Source organism: Sycon ciliatum, chromosome 1 (assembly GCF_964019385.1).
Source record: "Sycon ciliatum chromosome 1, ocSycCili1.1, whole genome shotgun sequence".
Lineage (NCBI taxonomy): Eukaryota > Metazoa > Porifera > Calcarea > Leucosolenida > Sycettidae > Sycon > Sycon ciliatum.
The window spans coordinates 50,632,363-50,659,795 of NC_088643.1; the positions used below are offsets into that span (position 1 = coordinate 50,632,363).

The following is a 27,433-nucleotide window of genomic DNA, read 5'->3' on the forward strand; positions in this document are numbered from 1 at the left end:
ATGTACATGTATACATTTACACGCATGAGATTTTTGTCGTCCAGCATAGCAAGCTGTGTTCATTTCAGAGGAAGGGGAGGGAGTCCGAGTACGAAAATGGAAATGCAGTTGAGAACGATGTTCGTTTCAGGGATGACAAAATACTTTGGCGACGACGCCCTATATACTACTACAGTGGTCCCTCTATAATCCGGCACCATTTGTGCCACGGAAATCTGCTGGATTAGGGAGGGTGCTGGATTAACAAATCTGATCTACTGCTGCAATGTGCATGAAGAGGACATTTGGCTACTGAAAATTGTGCTGGTTTATAGAGGGTGCTGGATTATAAAGTGCTGGATTAGAGAGGGACGACTGTATCAAGAGTACTCTTGCTACTACAGTGTACATTGTATGTTAGTATGCGGTATTTGGATTGAAATTTCTGCATGGCGTCATTTTGGACCCAAAAAAGTGAGAAACATTCACTAGAGCCATGATTGAAATTTCGCCATTTTCGCAACCATCACACATTTGTGAACTGCTCTGTACATTGACTGTATACATGTACATGTAGACAGTACAAGATCCTACTAAACAGATCAAATTGCGAAAGATTCTCATCGTGAACCAGCGCAATTCTTGAAAACGCAAAATTTGCGCGCCGCGAAAAATTATTGTTCGTATTAGAGAGGTAGTATGCAAGTGATGCTTTGGCTCCTGTGTTGACCAGCATTTTCAACGGCATGTTTGAGCAACACGAGGTGGTTGATATAGGCAGTGGCAGTCTGATCCCACTTCAGAAACCCAACAAGCCGCTGGGACCACCATCAAATTTACGTCCGATAGTTCTTCTCAACACGCTGCGGAAGACCCTGTCACTCCTCACTTTAGCTCGAGTCAGACCCAAGGTTGACCAGTACCTAGCCCAGACGCACAGCGGCTTCCGCCCTGGCCGATCCACCGCGGATGTGGTATGGGCGCATCGATGGCTTGTGGCAAAGACCCAGCGCTACCACAGCACCGTTCACCTGTTGGGCATTGATCTGTCGAAGGCTTTTGACACGATCAAGCGAGACACCTTGCTGACTGTTCTGGAGGCGTTTCTGAGTGACGATGACGTTCGCTTGATCAGGGTCTTGATCTCTAACACCAGACTTCGTGTTCAGCTTGGGAGGTGCCAGTCGGAATCATTTGCTACAACGAAGGGGACGCCACAGGGGGATTGCCTTTCCCCCGTTCTCTTCACGGTTTACCTGGAGGCTGCGCTCCGACAACTAAGGCAAGAGGTGCCAGCAAGACCTCTCAGCGACAACGGTCTGCCGCTCGAACTTGTATATGCGGATGATGCAGAATTTGTCAGCACCTCAAAGTCCTGGCTGGCGGACGTGGAGGCGACTGCCAGCACGGTGCTACCACAGTGGTCCCTGATCATGAACCGGGACAAAACTGAGTATACGGACATCTTCAGAAGTGCGGACAGGATCGATGAAGAGTGGAGGACAACGCGCAAGCTGGGTTCGCTGCTGGGCGACGAAGAGGATATTATGCGACGAAAACAGCTGGCGACTGCAGCATTTCAGTCCCTATGGAGCCTCTGGAAGAGGCATCAGCACATCAGCGAGAAGTTGCGTCTGCGGCTGTACAGCACTTTTATTGTTCCAGTACTGACGTACAACTCGGGTACGTGGGGGGTCAGTGTGACCGTTCTGTCCCGCCTGGATTCCTTCCACCGCCGTCAGCTAAGGTCACTCATCGGTGTGAAATGGCCACAAATAATACCGAATGATGCTCTCTATGCCAGATGCGAAGCTGAACCCTTGAGTGTCATGGTCAAGAGATCACGCTGGAGGCTGTTTGGCCACATCCTGCGGATGGCAGATGAATCTCCAGCTGTTATGGCTATGTTCGCGTACTTCGCCAATCAGCAACAGAAATGCTGGAGGGGTAGACCGCGGACGACCCTGCCGCAGGCATTGGTGGGAGATCTGCGCCAAGCCAATGCCGGATTGCTCGGGAACTTAGACGCTCTGCAGAGCCTGCGAGCCATTGCCCATGACCGACCCGCATGGCGAGATCTATGCATGAAGATCTGTGCATCGTGATATTCCGACAGGTCCTGAAACAGTCAAACTCAGGAAATAGCACTATTATTATCACTCAGGCTGCAATATTCAATGACATAATTAAAGACATATTCATAAATGACATATCTTCAATACCCATGAGCTACATTGTATATGATAATTATATCATTGTATCATCGTTCTAGCTCAATTTCTTTCCCCTGTCATAGTCCTGTTTATCATGTTCAGCATAAGCGAAGTTGTGGATCATGCTTGCATGGTTGACTCCAACGCGTACATGCAAGTAATAATAATAATTAGAGAGGTTAAGTTGCACGTTATTTCCGACGGGACGCGTAATTTTGTAGCGTTGGCACGCTAGTAACTACTTACACAGCTGCAGCGTGTCTTTCAATGTATTGGTCACGCGTGTTACACCGCACCGCACCCTGCACTTGCAACTCTTGCTACTGTGCTTGCAGACCCATGACGTGCATAGTAACTAGTCTCACTGTGTTCATGTATTACTCCCACACACTAGGATGACCTGAGCAATACTAGCACATGACCCTGTAGACCCTTTTGATGCATTTCACTTTCAACCTCCTTTTCATTTATCTACACACATTCTAATGAAGCTTCCTTAGAATTCCTAATGGCTGTCTTCCCGGTGCCTCTTTTACGCCCATTGCCCACACTGCTATTCAGCTCCTTCTTCTGCATAGAATCAAATGGCATCATTCCTTGTGCAATGACTGTGGCCCACACATTTTACTTTGACCTTTCTGTTTCTGCTCTACGTATCCCCTGGTCATAGGCTAGCTTTCTTACACTAACAGTTCCTCACCCTATAAAAGCTGCTGTTCACAATTCTCTTTATGTCAGTTTAGAGTTAGAGTTCAACCTTCAATCTAGTCTTTAGTAATAATAAAGTTAACAACAGTGTGTTCACTGAGACCCGTCTGCATTTGCCTCCGAGAGAGACTGCGGCCAGCTACAATTTCACATCAAATTTGGCGTAAAACTCCAAATTTCTACGTGAGCTGCAAGTCACTCGCGTTATTTTTCGACGCGCGACCCAAATATCGCGAGCTGAACTTTCGCGTCACGTCAGAAATAACGTGCATCTTAACCTCTCGATTGTCACTCTTTGACTTTTCGAGGAGCTTCGTTTTTGTGAAGAGGTGGCCTTTTATTGGCCTCTTCATAAAAACGAAACTCCTCGAAACTCCACAACCTCATCCGATGGGAGAGGTGGATTAGTTCCAAAGAGTTTGGAATAGCTACGTCACGCAGTACGTGGAGATGGTCGATCTGATCGGACGTCATCATCGCCATGACAATTCCACTGAAAAACTCCAAAAATGATAGAAACCATTCTAATGGGACACTTCAACTAATCTCTTTTAAAAATTTGTTCGAACAGTTGATGAATCCAGTGGCCACGTGGATGGATCTGACAAAACAATCACTGCATACCTGTCCCCGGGCCCACAGGAAATCGCGATCTCAAGGCCACAACAAAAACTCAGCCCAAAATGCACTGTAATGTTTGCGTAACTTTCAAATAATTTTTCCGCGGAGACAGGTATAAAACTTTGTCATACATCTTCAACATCATACCGCACTAACGTACATATAAGGGTGCGTTCTTTAATCCTCTCGGAAAAGTTGGAGGCTCTCCGAAAAGTTCGAGAGCTGTTCTTATATTCTCTCCGACTTTTAGGAGGCTCTCCAAGCTTCAGAGGTGGTTGAAACTTGGAGACTCCCGCGGATTGGGATCAGCGCATGTGAATTACGGCTAAAAAGCGTTGTGTCGATCATGAATGAACGCATTTCCCTTTTCTAATACACACATGTGCATACTACGTTCATAATTCAAGATCGCGGCCCCTTTGGCACTTCATATTCTGTCCCCTTGGAAAAACGCGATTCCGCGGCCGCGGCAAATTTCGCAGAAGTTGCCATCATCCACGTAAATCACGGAATCCACACTTTTGCCCGCGGAATCTGAATTTTTTGGGGTAAATTACTAAAACTACTACTCAGAAAGCAGCAGAAAAACTACTTTGCGATCTGTTTGAGCACATTTCTCTTGCCAGTGCAGGTCTCTCCAAGATTCTTCACTCTAATTCAGTTTGTGACTGCAAAGGATAGTATGAAAAGTGCTCCTTCATGCGACAAGTTGTCATATCCTCTACGAGGAGGGTGAAAAACTTGCAGAAAGTGCCGCAGATTTTTGATTTTACCGCAGAAAACCCCCCTTTTCCCCCGCGGAATTTTGAATTCTTCGCCGCATTTTTCCAAAGGGACAGAATGTATCATATTGTTTACATGTGCAAAATATCTCCCAACTCTTAGAGACCCGTTAACGCGTTCTTGAGTTATCCCAGTTTCTTCGACTTCTCTTTTCTTCATCTCCTAGTACAGGCAAATGCGCCTATGTGTGCGTTACTACTGCAATATGGAAATCTCCCCTGGGTAACTGCAGAATGGATCACGTTGACAGAAATTCAAACCAAACTATAAAGGGCAAGCCACACACTGGGTCTCATGTATTCTTTATACAACAGTGACCACAATTGCGTACTTTTGGTTGCAATAGTCGGCAAATAGGCTATTAAAAGTCAGTGTCCCAAACAAACTATTGGTTGCCTCGATAACCCAAGACATCCTCCGCAGATACGGGGAACAGTACTCAAACAAGGCACAGCCACACATGCTCTAAAAGGGACTCACTGCATACACCACAAACAGAGCAATACCAGATGTATATTGATAGCACTGCTATTGTATCTACTGCTCATCCTCATCATTCTCCTCATCCTCGTTATTGATCTGGAAGTAGCGGAGCTCATACGATGCCTTGCCATTGGCAACAACACGGAGCCAGTCACGCAAGTTGTTCTTCTTCAAGAACTTCTTAGTAAGATACTTCAGATACCTGATCAAGAAAGTGGAGCAGAGAACAAATAAAGCAACTGTTCCTGAGATATCACCACCAAAAGGTTAATGGTTGCATAGTTCTCATTCATGCTCATACCGTGAACCACGGTTAAAAGGTATAGGATCAGAAATCAGAAACATGCATCTGCAATTTTTAACTCCACAACTCTAGTGAATACGTTTTTCAGAACACTCAACTGCAGCCAATTCATATTACTGTCACCACCACTACACAAAGGACGTTGACGTTGCAAATTATATTCAAAAGAACTGGATCTCCAAATATTCGCCCCTGGGGCTTCATCATGGAGGAAAATAATAAATTATTATTGTACTCCCTGGTGAAGCCTTTCTTTTGAATAAAATTTGCAGTGTCAACGACTTTTGTGGAGTGGTGGTGACTGATAGTAATGACTCTAGTGAAACTTGCTTATTAGCACACACGCGCCACACTACTTTGGAAAAAGTAATTGTGGCATTCGAAACAATCACGGCACTGCTACGTGATGTTGTGTGGAGTAACTGAAAGATAGATGCTGCATATGTGTATGGTAAAAAAGTTACGGCTTGAGAGTTCACAACCAGCTACTGAAACGAGGCTTTTGACACGAAACTCTAAAGCCACATTTTTGTTCGGAGCCGATTACACCATGAAAATGCTACCTGTATAAAAATGGAGCAATTGATATGCACCACGATAGTAGTTGATTACAACCAAACACTATTTAAAAACAAAAAATTCACAAAAACACGTACGCACGCAGGCCTACCTTTTGGAGAAGGGAATGTCTGCGACAACGTGAATGCGCTCTTTCTCCCTGGTGATTGAGACAGCATTTCCAAGATTTCCGATCTTGCCCTGAACCTTGATGCGCTCGTGCAGGAATTGCTCCTATTGGACAAATGGAGGAGTTACTGTTAGGGAAGGTTGCCCTAACACTTTAGGGAAGAAGACCCTAAGCTCCTCTTACTAGGGAACTAGCCCTAGGAGAGTTGGTACAGGAGACACTACTTCAGTGCCATACACATAGAACGTAATAGAACAACCAAATACTTACAAAGGCAGAAGCATCCAGGATCCCATCTTCGACTGGGTGGGTGCAGTCCAGAACAAACTTGTGTTGCTCCTTCTTGGACTTTTGGGATTTACGCTACATAAAAAATATCGCAGAACAAGATTGCAGGAGTTCCTCAGATTACATTAGTTCCTCAGGCGCTCTCCATATTTTCAGAGGGATTCTATTTCTAGCAGTCATGTTTGACTTACTGCGGCAGGCATCTTGATCGAAGTCGATGGACGACGATGTGCTACAACAAACGTCTGGATGGAAAAGAAGAGGAATTGACGATTTCCAAGCTTCCTTTTTATACTCCGTCAGTGCGCATGTGCAGAGAGCTACTGTGGAGGCAGTTTGTTGTCAATATTTTACAACTCTTCATTGTGCCGGAGTGTGCATGACAGCATGTGCATGTGGTCAACGTTCAAGAACGTCATCATGATCATACGTCATCACATCATGTCAGGCTCGTAAATAATTTTTCCTTTTTCTACGTAGATTTATACCTTTTTTTATGGCAGATCCTCCGCCGCGACAAGCGCGGCTAGCGCTAGCGGTCTAGCGCTAGAGCTAGCGACATGCCGCAGCGAGCATGCGTGCCCGCATGATGGCCCCACCGCATTCGGGATCGCAGCTCCCAAAACAGAACCAACCCAACAACGATTTGCTGGGACTCAGTATACTGGTATATGCAGTGGGAGTCCGCTGGGACTCAGTGGGAGTCCACTCAACACAGTCCCACATCAATCATTGTCCCTCCTTTTCAAGATCGGATCAATCAAATACGTTTGGTATCTCCACCGCTTTTTGAGTTGCTAACTACAGCGGTAGCTAGATCGGATCGAACGCCGGCGCCGGCGCCGCGACCGATTTTATCGGGCAAAATGTTGAAAAAGAAGAACCACACAACAATGCAACGTCGACATGTCATGTCGCTTTGTGCATGATCCGTGATGATGACGACTGTCCAGAATGTGTTTGTGTGCCATGTGATTATGTGTTCAACTGGGAGCTCGCAAAAATGATCCCTCACTGAGTTTGTTGTTGAAGAATCTGATTTTATCCTCACCCTCAAATGGGCTTGTATTCGATATTCATTGTCAGATCATTTGAAATTTATCTTGTAAGTGAGCGACCAGAGCATATTACAGTTAGGTAGACGTGGTGGATTTCTGGAGACGAAGTTGTGCTGTTGAGCCACGATGTGGCACAGTGGAGCGTTACTGTTACTGGTGGCGACGGCGAATGTAGTGCTTGCTGATGAACATAGTCATCAGGTAAGCCCCAGTCAATTCCATTTAAGTGTGACAATGACTGGTAGGTTAGATATGTGCTCTATTTTGTGCTACAGTATAAGGACGAGGAGCAAGTTGTCCTATGGATGAACACAGTTGGACCGTATCACAATCGTCAGGAGACCTATCGTTTTTTCTCATTGCCATTTTGCCATGGACCTCAGTCTTCCATCGACCATTATCACGAAACGCTTGGAGAATCCTTGCAGGGCATCGAGTTGGAATTCAGTGGTCTGGATATTAAATTCGGCGGTAAGATTCGCCTGCGAGGTTCGACTCACTGATGTCATCATTCCTCATTTTCACACAATTGTTTCAAATTGATGAATGCTATTCCCAATTTAGAGCTGAAGTAAGGTAAACTGAGGTCAAACGTTATGTTTTACAGTCCACCAATTTAACCAGGTCTTGAATAACCAGAGCGCACACAGTTTAACATAAAACCCACCCATCCACACACACACACACACATACGCACGCACCACGCACACACACACACACACACACACACACACACACACACACACACATACGCACGCACATACCTCAGACCTCAGACCTTTCAGACATGCCCATCGCGGAAGCGATGATAGCGAACAGCTATGTTAGACATAGCAACTTGTGCTGGGATTACACCATTCAACAGCTTGCAAGGCTGATGAATTGACCGCCACTATTTTTAGCCTGGTATCCACCACACAGCTGTTTGAAGCGCACATACACACACACACACACACACACACACACTTACATACGCACATACACACACACTTGTACTTGTACTTACTTGTTGCTCACTGCCAAAACTGGTCACGTGGGTCTCCCCGGGAGAGAGGAGAGAGACTCAAAAGGAATCTTGGAAAGATGACTCAATTGGGTATTGAACCGCCCAACGGCCGGCACCCCCTGAAATCCCCAAAACTCTGGGTGGACTTGAAAATGATCTCACTTATGGGTTCACCACACCTCAGTAAGTGGGTGAGGACAAGGTGCAGAAAAAGGATTGACGGCATCAGGATATCCGTCCTGGGATCCAACTGCAGTTACCCCTGCCCCCAGTGAAGGTAATACTTGCTACTAGTGTGAATGGCTAAATCAGAGTGGATCTGATACAAGCTTCACTAGCACCATGATTACACAAGAGTTAATCTAGCCAGAAGTAGTCCATGGTTAACAGGTATGTATACTTCAAATAGAAAGTATATGAACCCTGAAACCAACAAAGGTGGTAGGTACAACATTACACCTTCAAGCAGCCGAGCCCGTTGGCAACAGACCCAACACTATCGGGCATAAGTGTACCCACCAACCGAACTAGCTGGCACACACGCGCGCACACACACACACACACACACCTTGACCTTGCCCATTGCGAACTCAATGATAGCGGGTGCCTGGAAGTTCAAGTGAGAATAGGAGCGCAGAAGCCGGCATGCCGCTTCAGGTCTCCTGGTCTATGAAACACACAGACGCAGAGAGGAGGATCAGGAGCGGGCCGTGACGGTGGAATGCTGTTGGTAGCTCACTTCCAGCCGGAGATCTTGGCAACTCTCAAGCCAGGTACTCACTGACAGGTTGAGCGGGTCCGCTGCCACCACATCCCGCCGCCTCTTCTTTGGCCGTGACGAGGACCGGGGGCAGGCAGCTCGCCATAGCACTTGCTTCGGCGTGAGCAAGTCGTCCATCCTACCGATATGACCTATCAAACGAAGATGGTGGCGACGGATGGTGCCGGTGACGTCAGGGTCAACACCGAGTGTAGCCGCTAGCGCAGCTTTTGTGATTAGGTCATCCCGCTGTTGACGATGGCAAACACCCACGGATCAAGCACACCGATTCTGGAGGTGACATGCGTTGGTGATCCACGTCTCAGCACCATACAAGAGCATCATGAGATCAACATCCTCATACACATGCCTCTTGCTGCGAAGCTTCAGGGTCTTGTTGTCGAAGACGGGACCTCTATATTTCCAGGACTCCCTTTAATACAACATCTATCGGGCATTCATCTCGGGATGGAAGTCTTAGATACCGGTACCGTAAAAGTCCGTAAATAAGTACCTGCCCGAAAGAAATACCACCTTCATTCTTTTGGCTCTGTCTGTTGAAGTCAAGTCAAGCCCGATAAACATACTGCCCGAAATAAGTACCGGTACGATGCGCTCATGTAGCACGCAGCATGTACATCGACATGAAAATGACTTCTCCATTACACACAAGTCAGGTCCGAAAGTTAGTTCGTGCCCGAAAGTCAGCACCCGCCCGAAAGTTAGTACGGGTGTGGTCACTAAATTCGAAAGTAAATACGTACTTATTTACGGACTTTTACGGTAATTGACTACTGGAATTCTCCATGCATATGTGTCGTATTTTCATCCCAAGGTGACCCGTCCACGCTTGACGACTCCCTTGTGAAAGACATGCATATATTAGAGAGATGATGGCAGTAATATGTCACTGATAGTTTTAGAACTCTGACATTCAAACGCCAATGCTGTAGGCAATAGTTGCTGCAGTACTATACATACAAAAATATAATTCCAGCCGTTGTGGACTACGCTGGTCCTGCTCCAGAGCAAGATCAGCAGGTCAGTAGCCCTTTTGAGAGACTGTGTGGATTTGGTTGAAAAAATCAGCCAGGTAGACACTGACCCGGCGGCGGAGATTCTTTTGGCTTTTATTGGAGTCTATTCATTTATTCATTCTTTGTCTGGTCTGTCTCTGCCTCTCTCTGTCTGTTTCTCTCTCTCTCCCTCCCTCTCTCTCTCTCTCTCTCTCTCTCTCTCTCTCTCTCTCTCTCTCTCTCTCTCTCTCTCTCTCTCTCCTCTCTCTCTCTCCCTCTCTCTTTTTCTCTCTCATGGATGTAGCTGAGAAGCCTCAGGAGAAGTACTGCGAGATAGAATTATCCAGCGATGAGACGTTCAAGGCTTTGGAGTACTCCGTTAAGAACCATTACTGGTACCAGATGTTTGTGGATGACCTGCCAATCTGGGGCATCGTTGGTGATGTTCAGAAGGGTGCTGATGGAAATGATGAGTACTACGTCTGGACACACAAGAAACTGGAGTTTGGCTTCAATGGAAACCAGGTACTATTGCGTGGGTCAACTTATACATGAATGTGGAGCTTGTCATTTTTTTTGTAATGTCTATAGCTGTCAAATGACGATGACTTTTTGACCCAGGATACCTCAAGCCAGAGAGCACATCAACATCTGAACCAGGCTACCATTGCTCTTATTTGTGTGACAGTAGGCTGCCTTTTGGTCTGACTCGGGATCATGTACACCAGTAAATGCCAATGTTGACAGCCAGAGACAAGTTTTGAACGGACTGTTTAGATTACTGCTTCTTTACGAGGGGCATTCCTGTGTTTGAAGTCTGCATTTCTCCGGGATTCACCTTGTTCAGCAATCTACTCCTATCCATCTGTTGACTTGGCTGTACCTTTGTGCTCATTGATTGCTTCGTATTTGCACTGTTGTAGATTGTTGATGTAAATTTGACCAGTGAGGCCAAGGTGAAACTCGTCCCAGGAGCCAAGCTAGTTTTCACATACCAGGTACTTCCTTTCTCCGTGTTGATGGTGTCGCATAGCATGGGAGTGTGTTGGTGTCAAGGATGGGCATTGTTTCTTTCCTTTTGAATGTACAGTCGACCTACCCTTATAACGATATTTGTGTCAGACCAAGAAATATTGTTATAAGGGTAATATTGTTATAGGGGTAACTGGTTCATTTCATACACATACGTCATAATACGTCATAATGCATGGATTTTGTTCATTTTTTACACTCTTCGTAGCATAAAAAACTGACGTACATGGACTTTTTGTACACAGCAAGGTGCCCACTTGTGCCCCCATTGCATTTCGTCATGTCCCAGCGACTTATCAAGTGAAGCTTGCCCTACCTGGATAGTGGGCTCTACATATTCCCTGCCAGATATTGTTATAAAATGGAAAATGGCGATTGGTCAGCCCCTTTTCTATCGTTATAGGGGTAATATCGTTATAGCAATATTGTTATAGAGGTAAGGCATTGTATACACAAGTCAATGGAGTGATTTGGTTTGGCAGAAAAATATCGTTATAAGGGTAATATCGTTATAGAGGTTATCGTTATAAGGGTAGGTCGACTGTACTATTGATTAGCAACGGCTGTAATGGCACTGCTTTTCTTTGCATTATCGAAACATCCACTCAAGTGTGCTTGGAATTCCCTTTTAGAAAAGATGCTACGCTATCTGAAAATAGTGTTGGTATGGGTATGTGCTTGCCCAAGACCACTCTTCTACACTTACCGTATTTCCACAAATAGTAGGCCGGTCTACTATTTTTTCAACCTCGTCCTAACCCGGCCTTATAATCAAGGACGGTCTTTTATTCTTTCAACCCAGTTTGACCCCCGGTCTTCTATTTCTCGCCACACAGTTTTACCCCCGTTCTTCCATTTTCCTCACACAGTTTGAGTACGGTCTTCTATTTTTTCCCACAGTTTGACCACGGTCTTCTATTTTTACACAAGAACAAAGACTCATTTAGTAGGCCCGGTCTTCTAATCGGAGACGGTCTTTTATTTTTTCAATCGCCCCTGCCCCGGCCTTGTATACGAGGAAGGCGTTGTATACGAGGACGGCCTTTTATTTGCGGAAATACGGTATTTCTAATTCTTTGTGTATATCCATATCACAATGATATTGCATGTTATGCCTTTTTAGTTTTTACTGTACGTATTTCCTTTTATTCCGTGTGCTTGTATAGGATCATGTTGATGAAGTATGTGACAACGTAGTTAGTCAGTAGATTCATATTCCTGACACTTCACTCTTATAATGCTTGCATTTCTTGATCACCTATAGGTCACGTGGAAGAAGTCCAGTATTCTTTTTGTAAAACGATTCGAGAAGTACTTGGACCCCAACTTCTTCCAGCACAGGGTAAGCTTTCAGGATGTTTTTGTACTGCAGTCTTGGGAACTCTCACAGGTGTATGCATGCGCACGTGTGTGGATTAAAGTATCCTGCAATTGAAAACAGAAACAAGTAGAACAATGAAGTTTGCTGTGCTATAGTGTTGAGTGTCTTTACTCCCCTCTCTCTCTGTCTCTCTCTCTCTCTCTCTGTGTGTGTGTCTCTTTCTCTCTCTCTCTCTCTCTCTCTCTCTCTCTCTCTCTCTCTCTCTCTCTCTCTCTCTCTCTCTCTCTCTCTCTCTCTCTCTCTCTCTCTCTCTCTCTCTCTCACACCGTTACTGTTACTGCATGTTGTTCTGTTTAGATCCATTGGTTCTCCATCTTCAATTCCTTCATGATGGTCATCTTCCTCATCGGTCTGGTCAGTATGATATTGATGCGAACCCTGAGAAAGGACTATGCACGCTATCGTCGGGACGAGGAGATTGATGATATGGTAGGTTGGCACTGGGCACCCTGTTGTAACATGTCTTGGCTGCTCATCTCCGAGTCAGAATGCAATTACACTGATCACATTCTAGCCATTTGCTAGTCTGGACAAGAGCTGTGATACACATTCTCCTGCCGCTGTCTTCCTTGCTGGCATCACTTTGTAGGACCGTGACTTGGGAGATGAATACGGCTGGAAGCAGATTCATGGAGACGTGTTCCGTGCACCCGCCTATCCCATGGCCTTTTCCTCCGTGATTGGTGCTGGTGCTCAGCTGGGACTTGTCTGCCTGTGTGTCATTCTCATGGCCATCATCGATGACTTGTACACGGGGTGAGTGTTCGGAGTTTGTTTCTAGCCAGATTGTCAGAGCTAAGCGGCCGGTACTGTAGTATCATGCTTACTCAGTATTTCTCCCTAGATAAACATGTGGACACGACCCTTTGCGGGTGGAGGGGATTAGTCTAATCTTTCCATTCCAATGGCAACTATAACTTGAACCAATGCAGATTGACAAGCTTGCCTTAGAGCTTTCTTTTCCTACGAACTTTGTAGGTTTTGTGCATAGAGTGTTCATCCGGGTTTTTTTGCTTGTGTGCTGATATGTAAATGCACATACTCTGTAAGTACTCTAATTTCAGAAATTTTCGGTGCTCAATAATTTCGGTATGAGGGCAACAGGCCAGGTTAGGTGAACAGAAGTGTTAGGTACAGAGAAGCAGTTCCCTATTGGATTATGTGTGTTAATGTTTGTTCGGTGTATTGAAATTTTAGGTATGAAACAGACGCACCGAAAGTACCGAAAATAAAAGTACAGTAAAACCTGTAATGGCGACCACTTGACCATGGCGACCACTCGACCATGGCGACCACTTAACCATGGCGACCACTTTTCCTTGTCACGGACGCATTCACATTCAACACACCTCGGATAAGGCGACCACTCGCTCAACGCGACCGACGACCACCCACCCGCGACCGCGTTGCACAGTGCTAGTCATGTAAATGTACGCATTGCATGGTGCACCAGGCATGGTAGATCTACACATCAGTGCAGGAAGTGTAGATGTACGTGGTGCATGCACGACATTTGACAGGTCTGAAGACCCCAGGCACATGAGTCGTGCTAGAGTAGCATACCGTATTATCTCTAATATAAGCACAGTCTCCAATAATAGCACGTCTCCAATAATAGAACACCTTGGGGCGGCATTCAAAAAATAAAGTGCTCAGTCTCCATTATAAGCACACTGTGTAAATTCATTATCTGTACCGGCGAAAAAACCCTGAAATGTGTGTGTCTGACATGAATTTGGCATGGCAACAAGCCTCTGAAATGAGGTTGAAATAATAATGGAACAGTCTCCAATAAAGGAACGTCTCCAATTATAGCACGGGGCGGAGGTACATTGAAAAAATAAAGGACCGTGCTTATATTAGAGATAATACGGTAGGTGTGTGCACTGTGATGCACTGATCAAAATGATGTATCACATGTGGATATGGTCACGTGACCCACTGAACCTGGATAAGAAGACCACCTGACTACGGCGACCACTTTTTCTCGTCCCTTGAGGGGTCGCCTTAGACAGGTTTCACTGTACACTGAACATTTGTGAAATTACAGTATTTGTTACCTGTGTGCTTCTATGTTCAGGCGTGGCTCCATCATGAATGCAGCCATTCTGGTGTATGCCGCTACCTCTCCGGTCAATGGCTACTTTGGTGGTTCCATGTACTACAAGTTTGGCGGCAAGGAGTGGATCAAGCAGATGCTGGTCAGTGCCGCTCTGGTTCCCTCCATTGTGTGCGGGTCGACGTTCATGATCAACTTTGTTGCCATGTACTACCATGCATCGCGTGCCATTCCCTTCACCAGCATGGTAAGTACTGCCAGTGGCACCGTATTGTTCCCGAGTATACGCTGCACTTTAAACACCAGTATTTCACCCCCAATTAACGGTGGTGAATGAGATAGATGTCTGCATTTCGTCACAAAAAAATCTGGGTGCGGCTTATACTCCAGTGAGGCTTATACTCTGGATAATGCGGTGCTTGCTCACTGCCCATAACTTTAAAATGTCGACAACTCTGAATAATATAATACGTACACTTCAGTGGGGAAGGGCCAGACATCTAGCATATGATATCACTATTTCCGCAAAAAAACATATTTTCTCGGATGGTGAGCCGATTAAATTATGGTGAAAACGGAGAAGGACGAAATGTTGCGAGTTATGACTAACTGTCCACCAACGTAACCAGATCTTTTACAGTCAGCGAGTGCGACAAAATGGCACAAAACTGACAAGCCTGAACCTGAGCCTTCCAAGTTGGAAGGTTGTTGGTTTGCGCCTTGGAGAAGTGCTGGAGCTAGGTGTCAGGTTGCCGAATGTCTCAGTACTCCTTGTCAGTTTTGTGCCATTTTGTCGCACTCGCTGACTGTATAAGATCTGGTTACGTTGGTGGACAGTTTGTCATAACTCGTAACATTTTGTCCTTCTCCTTTTTCAACATATTTTCCAAACACAATTGTAGAGCTGGGGCAATGCGGATGTGCGAACTTTACTTTACATTCTTATTACGAATTTGATAATAATGATCCACACGAACAGTCACGCAGAAGTCTTTTTCTCATTTGTTTGTTGTGCGTGTGTGTGTGGATTTCTGTGCTTGCTTCTTTTGGTTCTTTCTTTCAGCTCGCCGTGTTCACGATCTGCCTGTTCGTTGTTCTGCCTCTGACCCTTTCTGGGACAGTGCTGGGTAGAAGTGTATCTGGCAGAGCCAGCTACCCATGTCGTGTCAACACCGTTCCCAGGCCCATTCCTGAGAAGAAATGGTAGGCGGTGTTTGGCTGTGTTTTTTTTTGACTTGCCAACATTGTTGCTTATTGTTGTTGCATGTCAAGTTCAGTCAACTGGTTAGTTTTTAGTAGATGCTACCCATGCTACCCATTGAATAGTAGAAACCCGAGAGAGGACACGGCGTACGAAAGCTCGGCCGATGTGTGTGGTGGCGATCTCTTCGCCCTGATTGATCGTCGCACACAAAAACCGGAAAGGAGTAAGTTTTCTCATTCTGGAAGCTCGCTCCATTATTGGTTGCTTGCACGAGGTGCGACTGAGTAAAAAGACCGACACTAAAAGGAGCACGTGCAATATACCGGTATGCATCAGAAACGCAGTCATATGAAATCACCATGACCAAAATTGCAAATACCGGTATGTAGAGATGACGGACATAATAAGCCGCTCCAAGCGAAAAGGGGTCTAACAGAGTCAGCGGTCGATTTTGAGTTATGTGCATCACTAGATGCAGGATTCTTACAGAAATCTTTTGCAGAAAACCGGAGCAAAATATACCAAGTATTAACCGAGTTACGGTAGGTTTTGTGAAGGTCACTTTTAAGAATTGTATGGTCGAAAACAACAGCCGGACGAGGGTGTAACATTGTGCTTCCTGGTGACTCCAGACAACTTGCTTGTTGAAAAATGTGGCGTACAGTTGGAATAGCAACTGCCTGTGATTATAAGTCGTGTCCGACTCATCCAGCAGGTAGTTCACCTGCAGCGGTACAGCTTCGTTCATTACACCGAACCAGGGAGTAGTAAAATACAGGGAGGTGACACGCCACTAATCGTGATTTTTGATGGGTGCCTCGCGGACCCCATATGTTGCAAATTTAGCATAATCGTACACACTACAGTCTACAATTAATTACAAGCGACTGTAGAGAGGTTCCGGGGTACGATTTTCCGTGCCAAAATCCGCATGGGCGCTACGGATTTTTCCAGGCGTGCTCCATACGATTTTTCGGCACGGAGAATCCGTGTGGACTGGCTTTCATACGAACCTGTTTCGTATGGAGATTTTGCGTCATCGGGTGCAGAAAGATTTTTCGCGTACAATTTTTTTACGAGAAACATCGATTTTCCGCGGGAAGTTTTGATTTCGATACAAATTTTCAAAATAAAAGGGCATAGCGCGGGAATGTGACGTGTTTGCGATCGTAACCTAGGCAATGACGGCAAACACATAAGTTCCGTACTCCGGAACATTTCACTGTATAAAAAATCCGTAGCGCCTCTACGGATTTTGGCACGAAAAATCGTACTCCGGAACCTCCCTAGTAACTCGGCTAGGGTCAACTGGTTCGAGCGCGATCTGGCCAGCGGCGAGCAGGAAGTCAGGACATTCAAAGTCGATGGGGCAGGCAGTCAAAAGCGTAACTTTGGCTATAGCTTTTGACACAGTTGCAAGTTTTCAGCCAACTGGTGATGTGGACGATGGAGCCTGCAGCGAAGAGAAAAAGAACTCACGCTTTCCAAGACTCTTGGAAGAAAGGTCGACCCTGGCTGGACTACGACCATGCTAGTCTATCCATGTCATGCGCTTTGTGCAAGACGCATTTCCAAAGGAAGACGAGCGGCGGTGGATTTGGTCGCGATGCGTGCAGGAAGCAGCCACTCCACAAGGTGCTGCAGGCACCCCCCCCCCCCCCAGTGCTCTATTATGTGAACATGTTCGTCCTGCTAGGCTGCTACTAGCACTAATTAGAAAACAGAATTCCTTTTTTCAAATTGTTAAATAAGAATCCAATGGAACTGCTTTGCATTCTTCACGTAATGTCGTTTACCTTCTACGTTTGCGGACTTTGATAGTTCGCCTTGTTCTCTAAAATTTCCGATTTCCAGTAATAAATTCGCCTTTTTGTTTTCCTGCGTTTTGAGCAGGCTTTTTGGTGGATTTTCTGCCGGATGATCTGACCCGGCTTGACCCGGCTGGCCTGCATGCGCCAGGTACACTCTGACCGGGCTGTGTTGAATGTCTAGAGCAGGCCCTGATGTTCCTCTCAACTCTTGTCGTTCCTAAAAAGACTCTTGGAAAAAGTACCAAATTTCAATGGCATCCACAACCTCATAGTGTTTGTCGTTTGCTTAGTTCGAGTGGTCAGTATGCCCCCACAGGATGACTTTCTATCACCAACCGAAAGTTATAAGAGAAATGGTCATGGACAGCCGACTCCCAGATGGTTTTTTTGTGATCTGTGTAATCATGAATTCTGATGCCCTGGGAAGTACTCAGCGGAAAAAAAATCACGGATGTCGGGTCGAGTCGCACCCTGTCCACGGGAACAAGGTGTGACTCAAGCCGGTGCCGTGTCCTCTCCTGGGTCTATACAACTCCCTGATTCTTACTTACCAGTACCCCACCCCTCAGTCTTCTATGTTGCATTGCAGTTGCACACGCATGTGTCATGTTGTCTTCTTCCTTGGCATTGCTCTGCCCAGGTTCATGGAGCCCCTGGCCATTGCTCTGTTTGGGGGAATTCTCCCGTTCGGTTCGATCTTCATCGAGATGTACTTCATCTTCACCTCGTTCTGGGCGTACAAGATCTACTATGTGTATGGTTTCATGCTGCTGGTCTTCATCATCTTGGTGCTGGTCACCATCTGCGTCACCATCGTCTGTTCCTACTTCCTCTTGAATGCGGAAGACTATCGCTGGTGAGGGCATATGATGTATATATATATATACAGTGTGATTTTATTGTAAATAGTCCTGTATAAGGCCTTAGGCCTGTGGGGATTGCCCTATCAAAAATTTGATAAGAATAAGAATAAGCTGGCCTCATACACTAGACATACTTCCCGTGTATGGGTTTGTACCTGGTTTTCAATTCCCACTACTGACAGTCCTGTTTGGGCTACTGACAAATACTTGGCCAAATACTACGCCGACTGTGAAAACTAACATCACCTGGTGTAGTGTTCTCGTTGTACGTTCCCAGCACATTTTAGCAACCAGTGGAGTAGTAAAAATAGCACTCCCTGACAGAAACCCACTAAACTTATGTGAGTCGTTGGCGTGATCATGGCAGATTGGCAGATATTTGGGCTGCACACGCTAGCATTCATTCCACATAGTACAAATTGTAGCTGGAGCACGTGATGTGAGTGTTCACCATCGGGGACCCCATATGCAGAGTTGCACCCTCTTGGGAGCTTATTTACTAGGGGTGAAACGAGTATTCATATTCCTTGTTCGAGTACTCTACATGCTTCCGAGCGAGTACGAGTATTCCCCCCCCCCCCCCCCATACCTGGAAACCACACGATTCCACATGACTCAACAGCAAGGTTGGCTAAAGAATGCCTTTCACGTTCTCAAGCAACCTTAAATGGATATCCATGATTCAGTAATTATTATTATGCACAGCTCTGGCTGTCTCAAGCAAGTGAAAACTAGCATGTACAAGCAAGCACTGGACGACAAAATCAGGAAGCAGGAACAGATATAGATAAATGGTGCAAATACCAAATATTAATATACAAGTAGTGGCATGGGCATGTAACAGGGCTTGAAAAGTGCTCTCTGTTACTTGGCAAACACTGCTAAACCGTCACTCCGATGGTCTACATAGAGATACACGTAGAACACTGATCTCAGACTACTCTTCAAGTGCTGTTGACTGAACACAGTGGTCAGCTTCCTCTTCAGTAAACATAGCCTCTCTTGACGAGGGAAGCTGTACATCAGGCACCATCACACGTGGCTTCAGCGACTTGAGGAAGACGTTAGAGCGGAGGAAGATGAGAGCGTCAACATTGGCTGGGGCAAGAGACGCACGGAGTTTGTTTACGATAATACCGGCTGCGGAAATCACACGCTCTGAAGGCACCGATGTAGCCGGAATACATAGCACCTTTCTGGCCACCTGCATCAGCGTCGAAAACCGTTCAGCATTACCCTTCCACCAGTCCAGCGGGTTCGTCTTTGGGCTGACCTGGCGTTCATTGAAATACAGCTGCACCTCTGTCTTAAGATCAGCCAGCGGTGATGACGTGGACGAAGAGGATGATGAGGTATCCTCGAAGCATGCAAAAAAGGATTCCATGGGGTCAGAAGACTGTGCATACGACATCAGCACTGCTCTCAGGTGCGAGACAAGGGCGCTTAGCAGCCGGTTCTACGTTACTATCATCAGGCTCAACTTGTGCAGAACCTGTTACGAGTTCTGTGGCACATCGCATCACCTCTTCCTTTACTTCCGACCTCATTGCCTCTGGCAGAAATCCAAGGCTACGGCTATGAGGATCAAGCGCTGCTGCAATACAGGGCAAGGAATGAGGACTAGGTGGATCCAGTTCAAACTTTTGACGGATCTCACTTGCCAAAGACTCTCGGAATCGGGTGATTGTGACTGATGATCTTCATCATCAGCTGCGATATCCAAGTGACGAACGAGTCCAGCAGCAACAGGAGCAACCAATGACAGTGTGCAGAATTTCTGACCACCAAGCAGTGTAGTTGCAGATGCCGATTGCTCCATTGTCGCTACTACTTCCTTCGCCAAGGACCATTGCGACTCTCTTAGAAGCAGAGTGTTGTGAATGGACTTGGTGAGAGTGGCATCCTCCAACACGGCCATGATTGGGAGCTTCAGAGACAGCAGTCGCTTCAGCATGTGTATAGAGCTGTTCCATCTAGTGGAGACATCCTGGATGACGTGGAGAGGAGTGGATCCCTTCTCCCCCATGGCAGTCTGCTTGTTCACCAGAGCTTCCGTAGCTTTTGCACTGTGGTGGAAGTGACCCACAAGCCGGCGAGCATCGGCCAGAAGCTTCTGGATTGGCTGCGAGGAGGCTATACTACAGTATGTCGGATGCACGTCTGCAGCCTGTGAGCGGCACAAGCTGAGAAGCTCCACCCGTTCTCATCCTGTGCAGCCTGCTGGCTGCCATTTGATTGGCTGCCTCATCGTGGACGAGACATGCCACTGACTTTGCTGGGACTTTGGATCGACTCAGCACATCTTTGGTGGTTGCAGCTAGATTCACCGCTGTATGGCTACCCTGGAAGCGCGATGTCTCCAGCACACAGCTAACCAGCTCCCAGTCATCGGTGATAAAGTGTCCCGTGTACCACACGACGAAAGACACAATGGCCTTTGAGGTCCAGGCGTCAGTGGTGATAGCGATGGAATCGGCTTCACTCAGCTTTTTTTGCAGCTCCTGTTTCCCAGTTTCGTGGCGACGGCGTATGATGTTCGACACAGTTGCTCTTGATGGCACTGAGTAGTTGGGTTCGATATATCCTAGAAGATGTCGAAATCCAACGTCGTTCACAATGCCTAGAGGACTCATGTCTTTCCCGATCCAGTCAACGACGAGCTCCGTAATGGCCTCCTGTTTCGCTGCATTGCAGGGTTTGCTAGTTCGTGACAACACGAACTGATCCAGCAGCCGCGAAGATCGAGAAGACGGTGGCTTCTCGTCCTGGTCGGCACTGGCTGAGGAATTCGCAACGATGTTGTGCCTATCCTTCAGGTGGCGAGTCAGATTCGTTGTGCCTCCAGTGTACGTGAAGTCTTTCCGACATTCGCTGCAGGTTACCAGCTTACCGTTGGGCTGCGTGAAATAATTCCACACAAAGGAACGCTGACTCGACTGGCGCTTTACAGTCGGTGAGACAGACGAAGCTTGACGAAGACAGTCCATAACGCACGGCGTATACAGTCGAAAGAAGAACTTGAAAAAAGAAATAACAACTGCTCGAACTCTACTCTAAACAACAAAAACATCGATCGACTGGAAAAGGTTCATCTTGACTCCCCCCCCCCCCCCCCCTGCATGCGCGCGTTGTAGTCTGCACGTACATGTAACATTTGGCCCTAGGATCAGAGACCGTGCACTACATGTGTAGTGGCAGTGATGCATGCATGCTCGCCTTGCGCCTGTGTCGGCTGTGCCTGTGGCCATCCCGCACTCTACACATACTAGCATGCAGTCGATCGACATGACGCATGTAACTGCAGCGCATAATGAACCCCCGCAATGTTGCAATCGGTACTCGGATTTGAACCGAGTACTCGCTCGCTGCAAATTTTCGAGCGAGTACTCGAGTAATCGATATACTTGTTTCAGCCCTATTATTTACTCTTGGTCACGTGGATTTTGCAAATGTGGTATAGCACTTGTGATTGTCCCCTCGACCCCAACGTTCCGAGTGGCATCTATCGGTAGGATATATAATCTAAGTTGGCCACCGTCAAGCCCGAGCGAAGGCTAGGGTTTGATAGACCTGATACCAACACGGATAGGCGAATAGTATCATCATTATGCTCATTGCATCAGATGGAAGGGTTTTCAAGCTAGTACTTACCTCTGTGCTCCTAATTGCGCTCATACTTGAGAAGCTGTTTACCGTCGTCGCATGCGTGTAATTTGTTCATCGCTAGAAGGATTGGGTTGTTGTTGTTGTTGTTGTTTCCTGTAGGCAATGGACCAGTTTTGCAGCTGCAGCTTCTACTGCTGTCTACGTCTATTTCTATTCCTTCTACTATTTCTTCTTCAAAACAAAGTAAGATTGCATGTCCTGTTGTTTTCCCAATATTTCTCCATGAACATTGCTGAGCCCCGTGTCTTCTCTCTCATGTACGATTCACCTCACATGCAGTCACGCAGCCTCTTATCCGTTTCAGGGGAAGGATTCGTGAGCCGGCACTTTACGCAAGCTTCTGGCATGTTCTTCAACTTCCTAGTTTTATATCAACCTATCACGTACCCGCCTGTCTCGATGTGCGCACTTTACTATGCACATACCAGGAATCTTCTCTCATGTGCACGGGCCAAGAATCTACCTCCTCAAAGGAACAGAGTGTTTCGTTGTGACATTTCAACGGGATAGATGAACCGGGTTTTGCATGAGCACCATGGTAGCTTGCATTCAGACTGAATGGCCATGCTTTTTATTGTATTTTTGGTGCTCTCCTGAAACGTACTCTGTTCGTTCATCTCTTTCTCTCTCTCTCCCTCTCCCTATCTCTCTCCTCTCTCTCTCTCTCTCTCTCTCTCTCTCTCTCTCTCTCTCTCTCTCTCTCTCTCTCTCTCTCTCCCCCCCCCCCCTCTCTCTCTCTCTCTCTCTCTCTCTCTCTCTCTCTCTCGCTCTCTCTCTCTCTCTCTTTCCCTATCTCTCTCGCTCTCTCCCTCTCCCTATCTCTCTCTCTCTCTCTCTCTCTCTCTCTCTCTCCACATCTCCCTATCTCTCTCTCTCTCTCTCTCTCTCTCTCTCTCTCTCTCTCTCTCTCTCCATATCTCTCTCTCTCTCTCTCTCTCTCTCTCTCTCTCTCTCTCTCTCTCTCTCTCTCCCCCCCCCTCTCTCTCCCTCCCCCCCCCCCTCTCTCTCTCTCTCTCTCTCTCTCTCTCTCTCTCTATCTATCTCTCTCTCTCTATCTCTCTCCCTCTCTCTCTCTTTCTCTCTCTCCCCCCCCCCCCACACATTCTTTTCTGTTCCAGAATGTACGGCTTCTTCCAGACGTCATTCTACTTTGGCAACATGCTGGTGTTTAGCGTTGGCTTTGGCATCATGACCGGTAAGGCTGGCATAGAATAAACACACAAAATGGCTGATTTATATACATCGCTCTATCCAACATTGGTTCCAAATTCTGAAACACCGGGATTCATGGGACCAGGGCAGTGTACTGAGTATGCATCACGATTCCTGGAAGAAAGCCCTTCTTAGATATCACTGGAACCTCAGAATGGGGACTGACTTTTCCAGTTTGTGGAAATGCTTTGACCACAAAACAACTATAAAAGAAAGATATGACTCTCATCGGCTGTCTAAATACGTCACGGAATACCCAAAATGAGAAAGCCTCCAGTGACAGTGAAGAACCACATGTAAAAGGAACTGAAATAGACCCAAGGCCGATTTTACTCTGGTATCCCTAAGATAAACTTTCTGGATAATGAAAAAAGAATGTGTGGGCGAGATTGGCAAAGGGAACGCAGCACGTCCCTCTCAACCCTTGCCATTATTTAAAAAAAAACTTAACAACTGGAAAAATCACCAAATAAGACTCGGATGGAGAGCCAAGGATTAAATTAAAAAAGAAAGGACCAAAATGTTACATGTTATCTGTAGTTTGTGTCCAACACTAACAGTTATAAGCAAGATGTTGTGTAGTCAGAAGGTGCAACAGCTAGCACAATACTGACTGATGTGATACTGACATTCAACGACCTGATGATAAGCTCTATCACGTCTTGGATGCGCAAACCAACGTTCTAAATTATGAAATAACATGAGAAAGGGGAAGGTGAGCACACTCAAGACGAAAACAAGCTAAACATCACGGCAAACTAAGAATTTCGAAAGAAAAGGTGTCAGCACCGACGCAATCCACACAGTCAAGTAAGCCAATTTAGTAACCGAACGTTTTCGTTCTCTTCTCATCATGGGTAAGTACAGGGAATAATGGAAAAATATCAAAATAAAGCAACTTGTAGAGCTCCAGAAAAAGCATAGATCGAGAACTTCACGCTATACGTGTGGAAAAAATAAAATTCAGCTGAACAGGTCAAAAACAGGGTGAAGGTGAAGAACTGACTAAAACATAATGAAAACATCAGTGAGGAGAAGCATTCCTGACACTTTCACGAGGATTAGCGCCAAACTACTGAAGTGACAAAACATTTTCCTTCTGAACACATAGTTCAGGGGACAACTTACGAATATAAATGCTTCAAAGGTGAGGTTCTCGATCTATGCTTTGTCTGTAGTTGTTTTTTTAAATATTTTTTTCCATTATTCCCTGTACTTACCCATAATGAGAAGGGAACGAAAACGTTCGGTTACTAAATTGGCTTACTTGACTGTGTGGATTGCTTTCGAAATTGGATACGCCTCCATTTTTTTCCAAACTAAGAATATTAGCTTTAACGAACCGGTGACGAAAGACGAAGGACCACGGCACAGGACGGCCGCGGCTCACTTCGAGAACGCGAAACGACAACCACCCAAAAAGCATGAAAATTCGGCACTCACTCGTCCTTTTTCTTATTTCCCGCCACACCATTCTGGCATTTCCATGGTAGCGAAGCGTTTTTGCCGTGTACATGAGAACGAAACAGAACGAAAATAATTGAAAAATACTTTGAAGGCCCTTTTTGCTTTGAAACAGTTTTGAAACGGTTTTCAGCGTTGCAGGGTGCGACAGAGCTCTCGGCCATTGAAGAAAATGTTGAGTCACCTCAACATTACCTCACCTGAAGGAGTTATCAATATCGTCTACGGAAGTGTCCTCGCAGTGGTGATGGTTGTGAGCAGTAGGGTCTAGTCGGCTAAAGAGCGCAGTGTAATGGTGGAGGTGACTCAACTTTTTCAGCGTTGTCATGTAAACGCTCTTATCAAAATCTGTGGAAGTGTCAAAAACGTTTTTCAATCGTCGTGTAAACGAGGCCTGAAATTGAGTTTTCTGCATCTGCAGGGATGTTTCAGTATCTTGTCTCCTAAAATATTCACTACCTGGTACTGTTGACAAGCTTCTAGAATGGCCAGACTCAAAGAGAGCGCGTGCAGGACCAGCTTCATGTTTCTGCAAACTAGTAAAAAGCTAGCCATACACGTTACGAGTTCCCGGGGGGGGGGGTTGCTGGAGCATGTGAATGCAATGTTGGACTTGTCAAGCTAAAACCGCCAGTAATAAACCTTTCCCGTTATCCCGTGGTATGTATGCGCCCTAAGTGTTAGAAATGCATGGGCGACGAAGTTATTGCTGTTATTGCTATCGCTGCTCTGGTACTTGCTGTTGGTCTCATTCTTGTCCTGGCTGTTGGTCTCATTCTTGTCCTGGCTGTGGTTGGTTTGTGGGCAGGTACAATTGGGTACATGGGCACCAACTTCTTTGTGCACAAGATATACTCTACGGTGAAAATTGACTGAGCACGCTGATGTCGTCTGGCCTGCGGACACTTGCCGGCTGACCGCATGTTGCGCATGGTGCATGCAACTGCTGGTGTGCGGTGGCACTAAGAATCGCTGGGTCACAGGCCCAGTGCTGAGGTGCTGGTACAGGATTTGATTGTAATAGAGAAATCTCTCATTTCTTCAGGCCGATTTCTTGTTGTAATTGAACCTGGTCCTGGCTAGCTCTTGACAAGATGCAGGAAGCCCTTGCTACCTGTCCTTCGCCATATGTTGTAAATATATCTGCCTGTCGTAGGTGAATTTATTCTGCAGCTGTTCAGAATTCTTCATCGTGCACATGTAATAATACGTATTATGTTGGCTTGCCATACAGCCTGCCCCCCCCCCCCCCACATACACACACACACACACACATGCACACGCTCAAGATTTATTTGCCGTTCACTCTTTACTGTTTTGCTTCTACCGTGTTGTGCTGTGCTGACAAATAGATCATAATGTGCCACCTTACTGACTGCGTGCATGGACAGGACGTGTGGTGGTTATTTACATGTCGCCGTCGTTGTCTGTTCCCATCATATAACATCCATTTTGTTCGCAACTTTCTACCCCAGTTATTCTGCAGTGTACATGGAGACAATTCTTCGCTTGTTCCTAGGTCGGCACCTATGCATTCCTCTTCTGCTTTCTTTCTTCTTCTTCTTCCTTTTTTCCGATCATCATTTCTTGTTAACACGAGTCGCTTGTGGTGTGTAAATATTGGCATCTTGAAAACCACCATGCAGTTTTCTGAGACGGTGTCAGACTTCAATTCATGCGCAGGTGTAATCTGTGCGCGCGCTCGTGTGTGTGTGTGGGGGGGGGGGGGGTCTGTCGGATTTGTGAGGCCCTGCCCTGCCGCTTACATCGTCAACGTGGAAGAACTGTTAATGGAGTCCTGGTGGGATTTCGGATGCCCACACTCCTTTTGCTTGGTGAATTCTTTCGTGGACAGTGTTTTTTTTGTGACGTGAAATTTTGCAGTTTTTTCTTTCTTTCTTTTTTCTTTCCTGTTCGTTTTCAGTCGTTGTCACTGTAGCTGTCAGGTTGTTGTTACAGTACAGCAGTCGTCCGTTCTACTCCATTGTTTCATCTGTTTTGCCAGTTCTGCTAGCTGATTCTCTTTATTTGCCACTGCCCCTCATAGTGCCCATGCTTGGGTGGAGGGCGGCGTGACCCGTTTTAGGCCAACAGGGTTATAGCTGTATCGTACCAAGAGTCCATAACCCCCCGGGGGGTTATGGACTCTTGATCGTACTTGTACTTGTACTAGTGTGTGTGTCCCATATGGTGCAGTGATTTCCAATCGAGAGGTTGCGGGTTCGATTCCCGACGATTATGGTCACACACGTCTTTCTTCTCTTTCTCAGACTTCTCCTGACTTTTCTTTCATTCTCCTGGGTGGTTACCACCAGCCAGTACATACCGGAGTATGTGGTGTGATGTGTGTGCGGGAAAAATGAAAAAAGACCAAAAATAGGGATTCGCTGGCCAGAAAAAGCCACTTCATCGAAACGTTGCTTATCGTCTTCAGCGTCGTCTTTCCATTCAGAAACTCTTTGCTGGAACCACGTCGACACTCGATCAGCTAATTGTCCTGTCTTCAAGAGTGGCTAAAGCACTCGACAAGCGCACTGACTACCATGCTTTTCGCGAAAGCGTTTGACAAGGTACCGCGCACTGTTCTTCTCCGTCAGCTCGCTACTATCATATCCCCTGAAGCCGTTTCTTGGTTCACCAACTACCTCAGAGTCAGAGACCCGTTCCTTCTGTGTCAAAGTTCTCTCTGCCAAGTCGCTGACCCACCCAGTTTCTGCAGGCGTTCCCCAGGGATCTCACCTTGGCCCCATTCTTGGCATTCTCTACATTAATATTTTAAATGCCCTTCCTCGCACCATATCGTCTGATGTGACGTCACTACTGATGTGGTCTTT

The 27,433-nt window shown here is 46.3% G+C and overlaps 2 protein-coding genes across 2 annotated transcripts; one reads left to right on the top strand and one right to left on the bottom strand.

The window, feature by feature from the left end:
* Window positions 1-4,816: 4,816 nt before the first annotated feature.
* LOC135830913 (large ribosomal subunit protein eL22-like) lies at window positions 4,817-6,413 on the bottom strand. Its single transcript, XM_065343134.1, has 4 exons — window positions 6,259-6,413; window positions 6,050-6,142; window positions 5,762-5,883; window positions 4,817-4,989 (listed from the first exon to the last, which is right to left on the bottom strand). Exons 1-4 carry the CDS (start codon window positions 6,268-6,270, stop codon window positions 4,842-4,844), a joined length of 375 nt encoding a protein of 124 aa, XP_065199206.1. The 5' UTR covers window positions 6,271-6,413; the 3' UTR covers window positions 4,817-4,841.
* A 632-nt stretch (window positions 6,414-7,045) lies between these two features.
* Window positions 7,046-26,271, top strand: LOC135830912 (transmembrane 9 superfamily member 3-like). Its single transcript, XM_065343133.1, has 13 exons — window positions 7,046-7,326; window positions 7,401-7,596; window positions 10,212-10,432; window positions 10,831-10,905; window positions 12,204-12,281; window positions 12,618-12,749; window positions 12,910-13,076; window positions 14,401-14,626; window positions 15,443-15,582; window positions 18,035-18,250; window positions 22,023-22,106; window positions 23,042-23,118; window positions 25,408-26,271. The coding sequence occupies exons 1-13, from the start codon at window positions 7,252-7,254 to the stop codon at window positions 25,473-25,475; spliced, it is 1,755 nt and encodes a 584-aa protein (XP_065199205.1). The 5' UTR covers window positions 7,046-7,251; the 3' UTR covers window positions 25,476-26,271.
* Window positions 26,272-27,433: the final 1,162 nt, after the last annotated feature.

What these genes read in the sequence shown, in the direction of transcription:
- LOC135830913 (XM_065343134.1), bottom strand. An exon ending in TCCTGGATGCTTCTGCCTTT is followed by an intron (nt 5,884 to 6,049) that starts GTAAGTATTTGG and finishes TTTGTCCAATAG; the next exon opens with GAGCAATTCCTGCACGAGCG. An exon ending in GACATTCCCTTCTCCAAAAG is followed by an intron (nt 4,990 to 5,761) that starts GTAGGCCTGCGT and finishes TTTCTTGATCAG; the next exon opens with GTATCTGAAGTATCTTACTA.
- LOC135830912 (XM_065343133.1), top strand. Translation starts at nt 7,252, where the DNA reads ATGTGGCACAGTGGAGCGTTACTGTTACTGGTGGCGACGGCGAATGTA. An exon ending in AGCTAGTTTTCACATACCAG is followed by an intron (nt 10,906 to 12,203) that starts GTACTTCCTTTC and finishes GATCACCTATAG; the next exon opens with GTCACGTGGAAGAAGTCCAG. An exon ending in CCAACTTCTTCCAGCACAGG is followed by an intron (nt 12,282 to 12,617) that starts GTAAGCTTTCAG and finishes TGTTCTGTTTAG; the next exon opens with ATCCATTGGTTCTCCATCTT.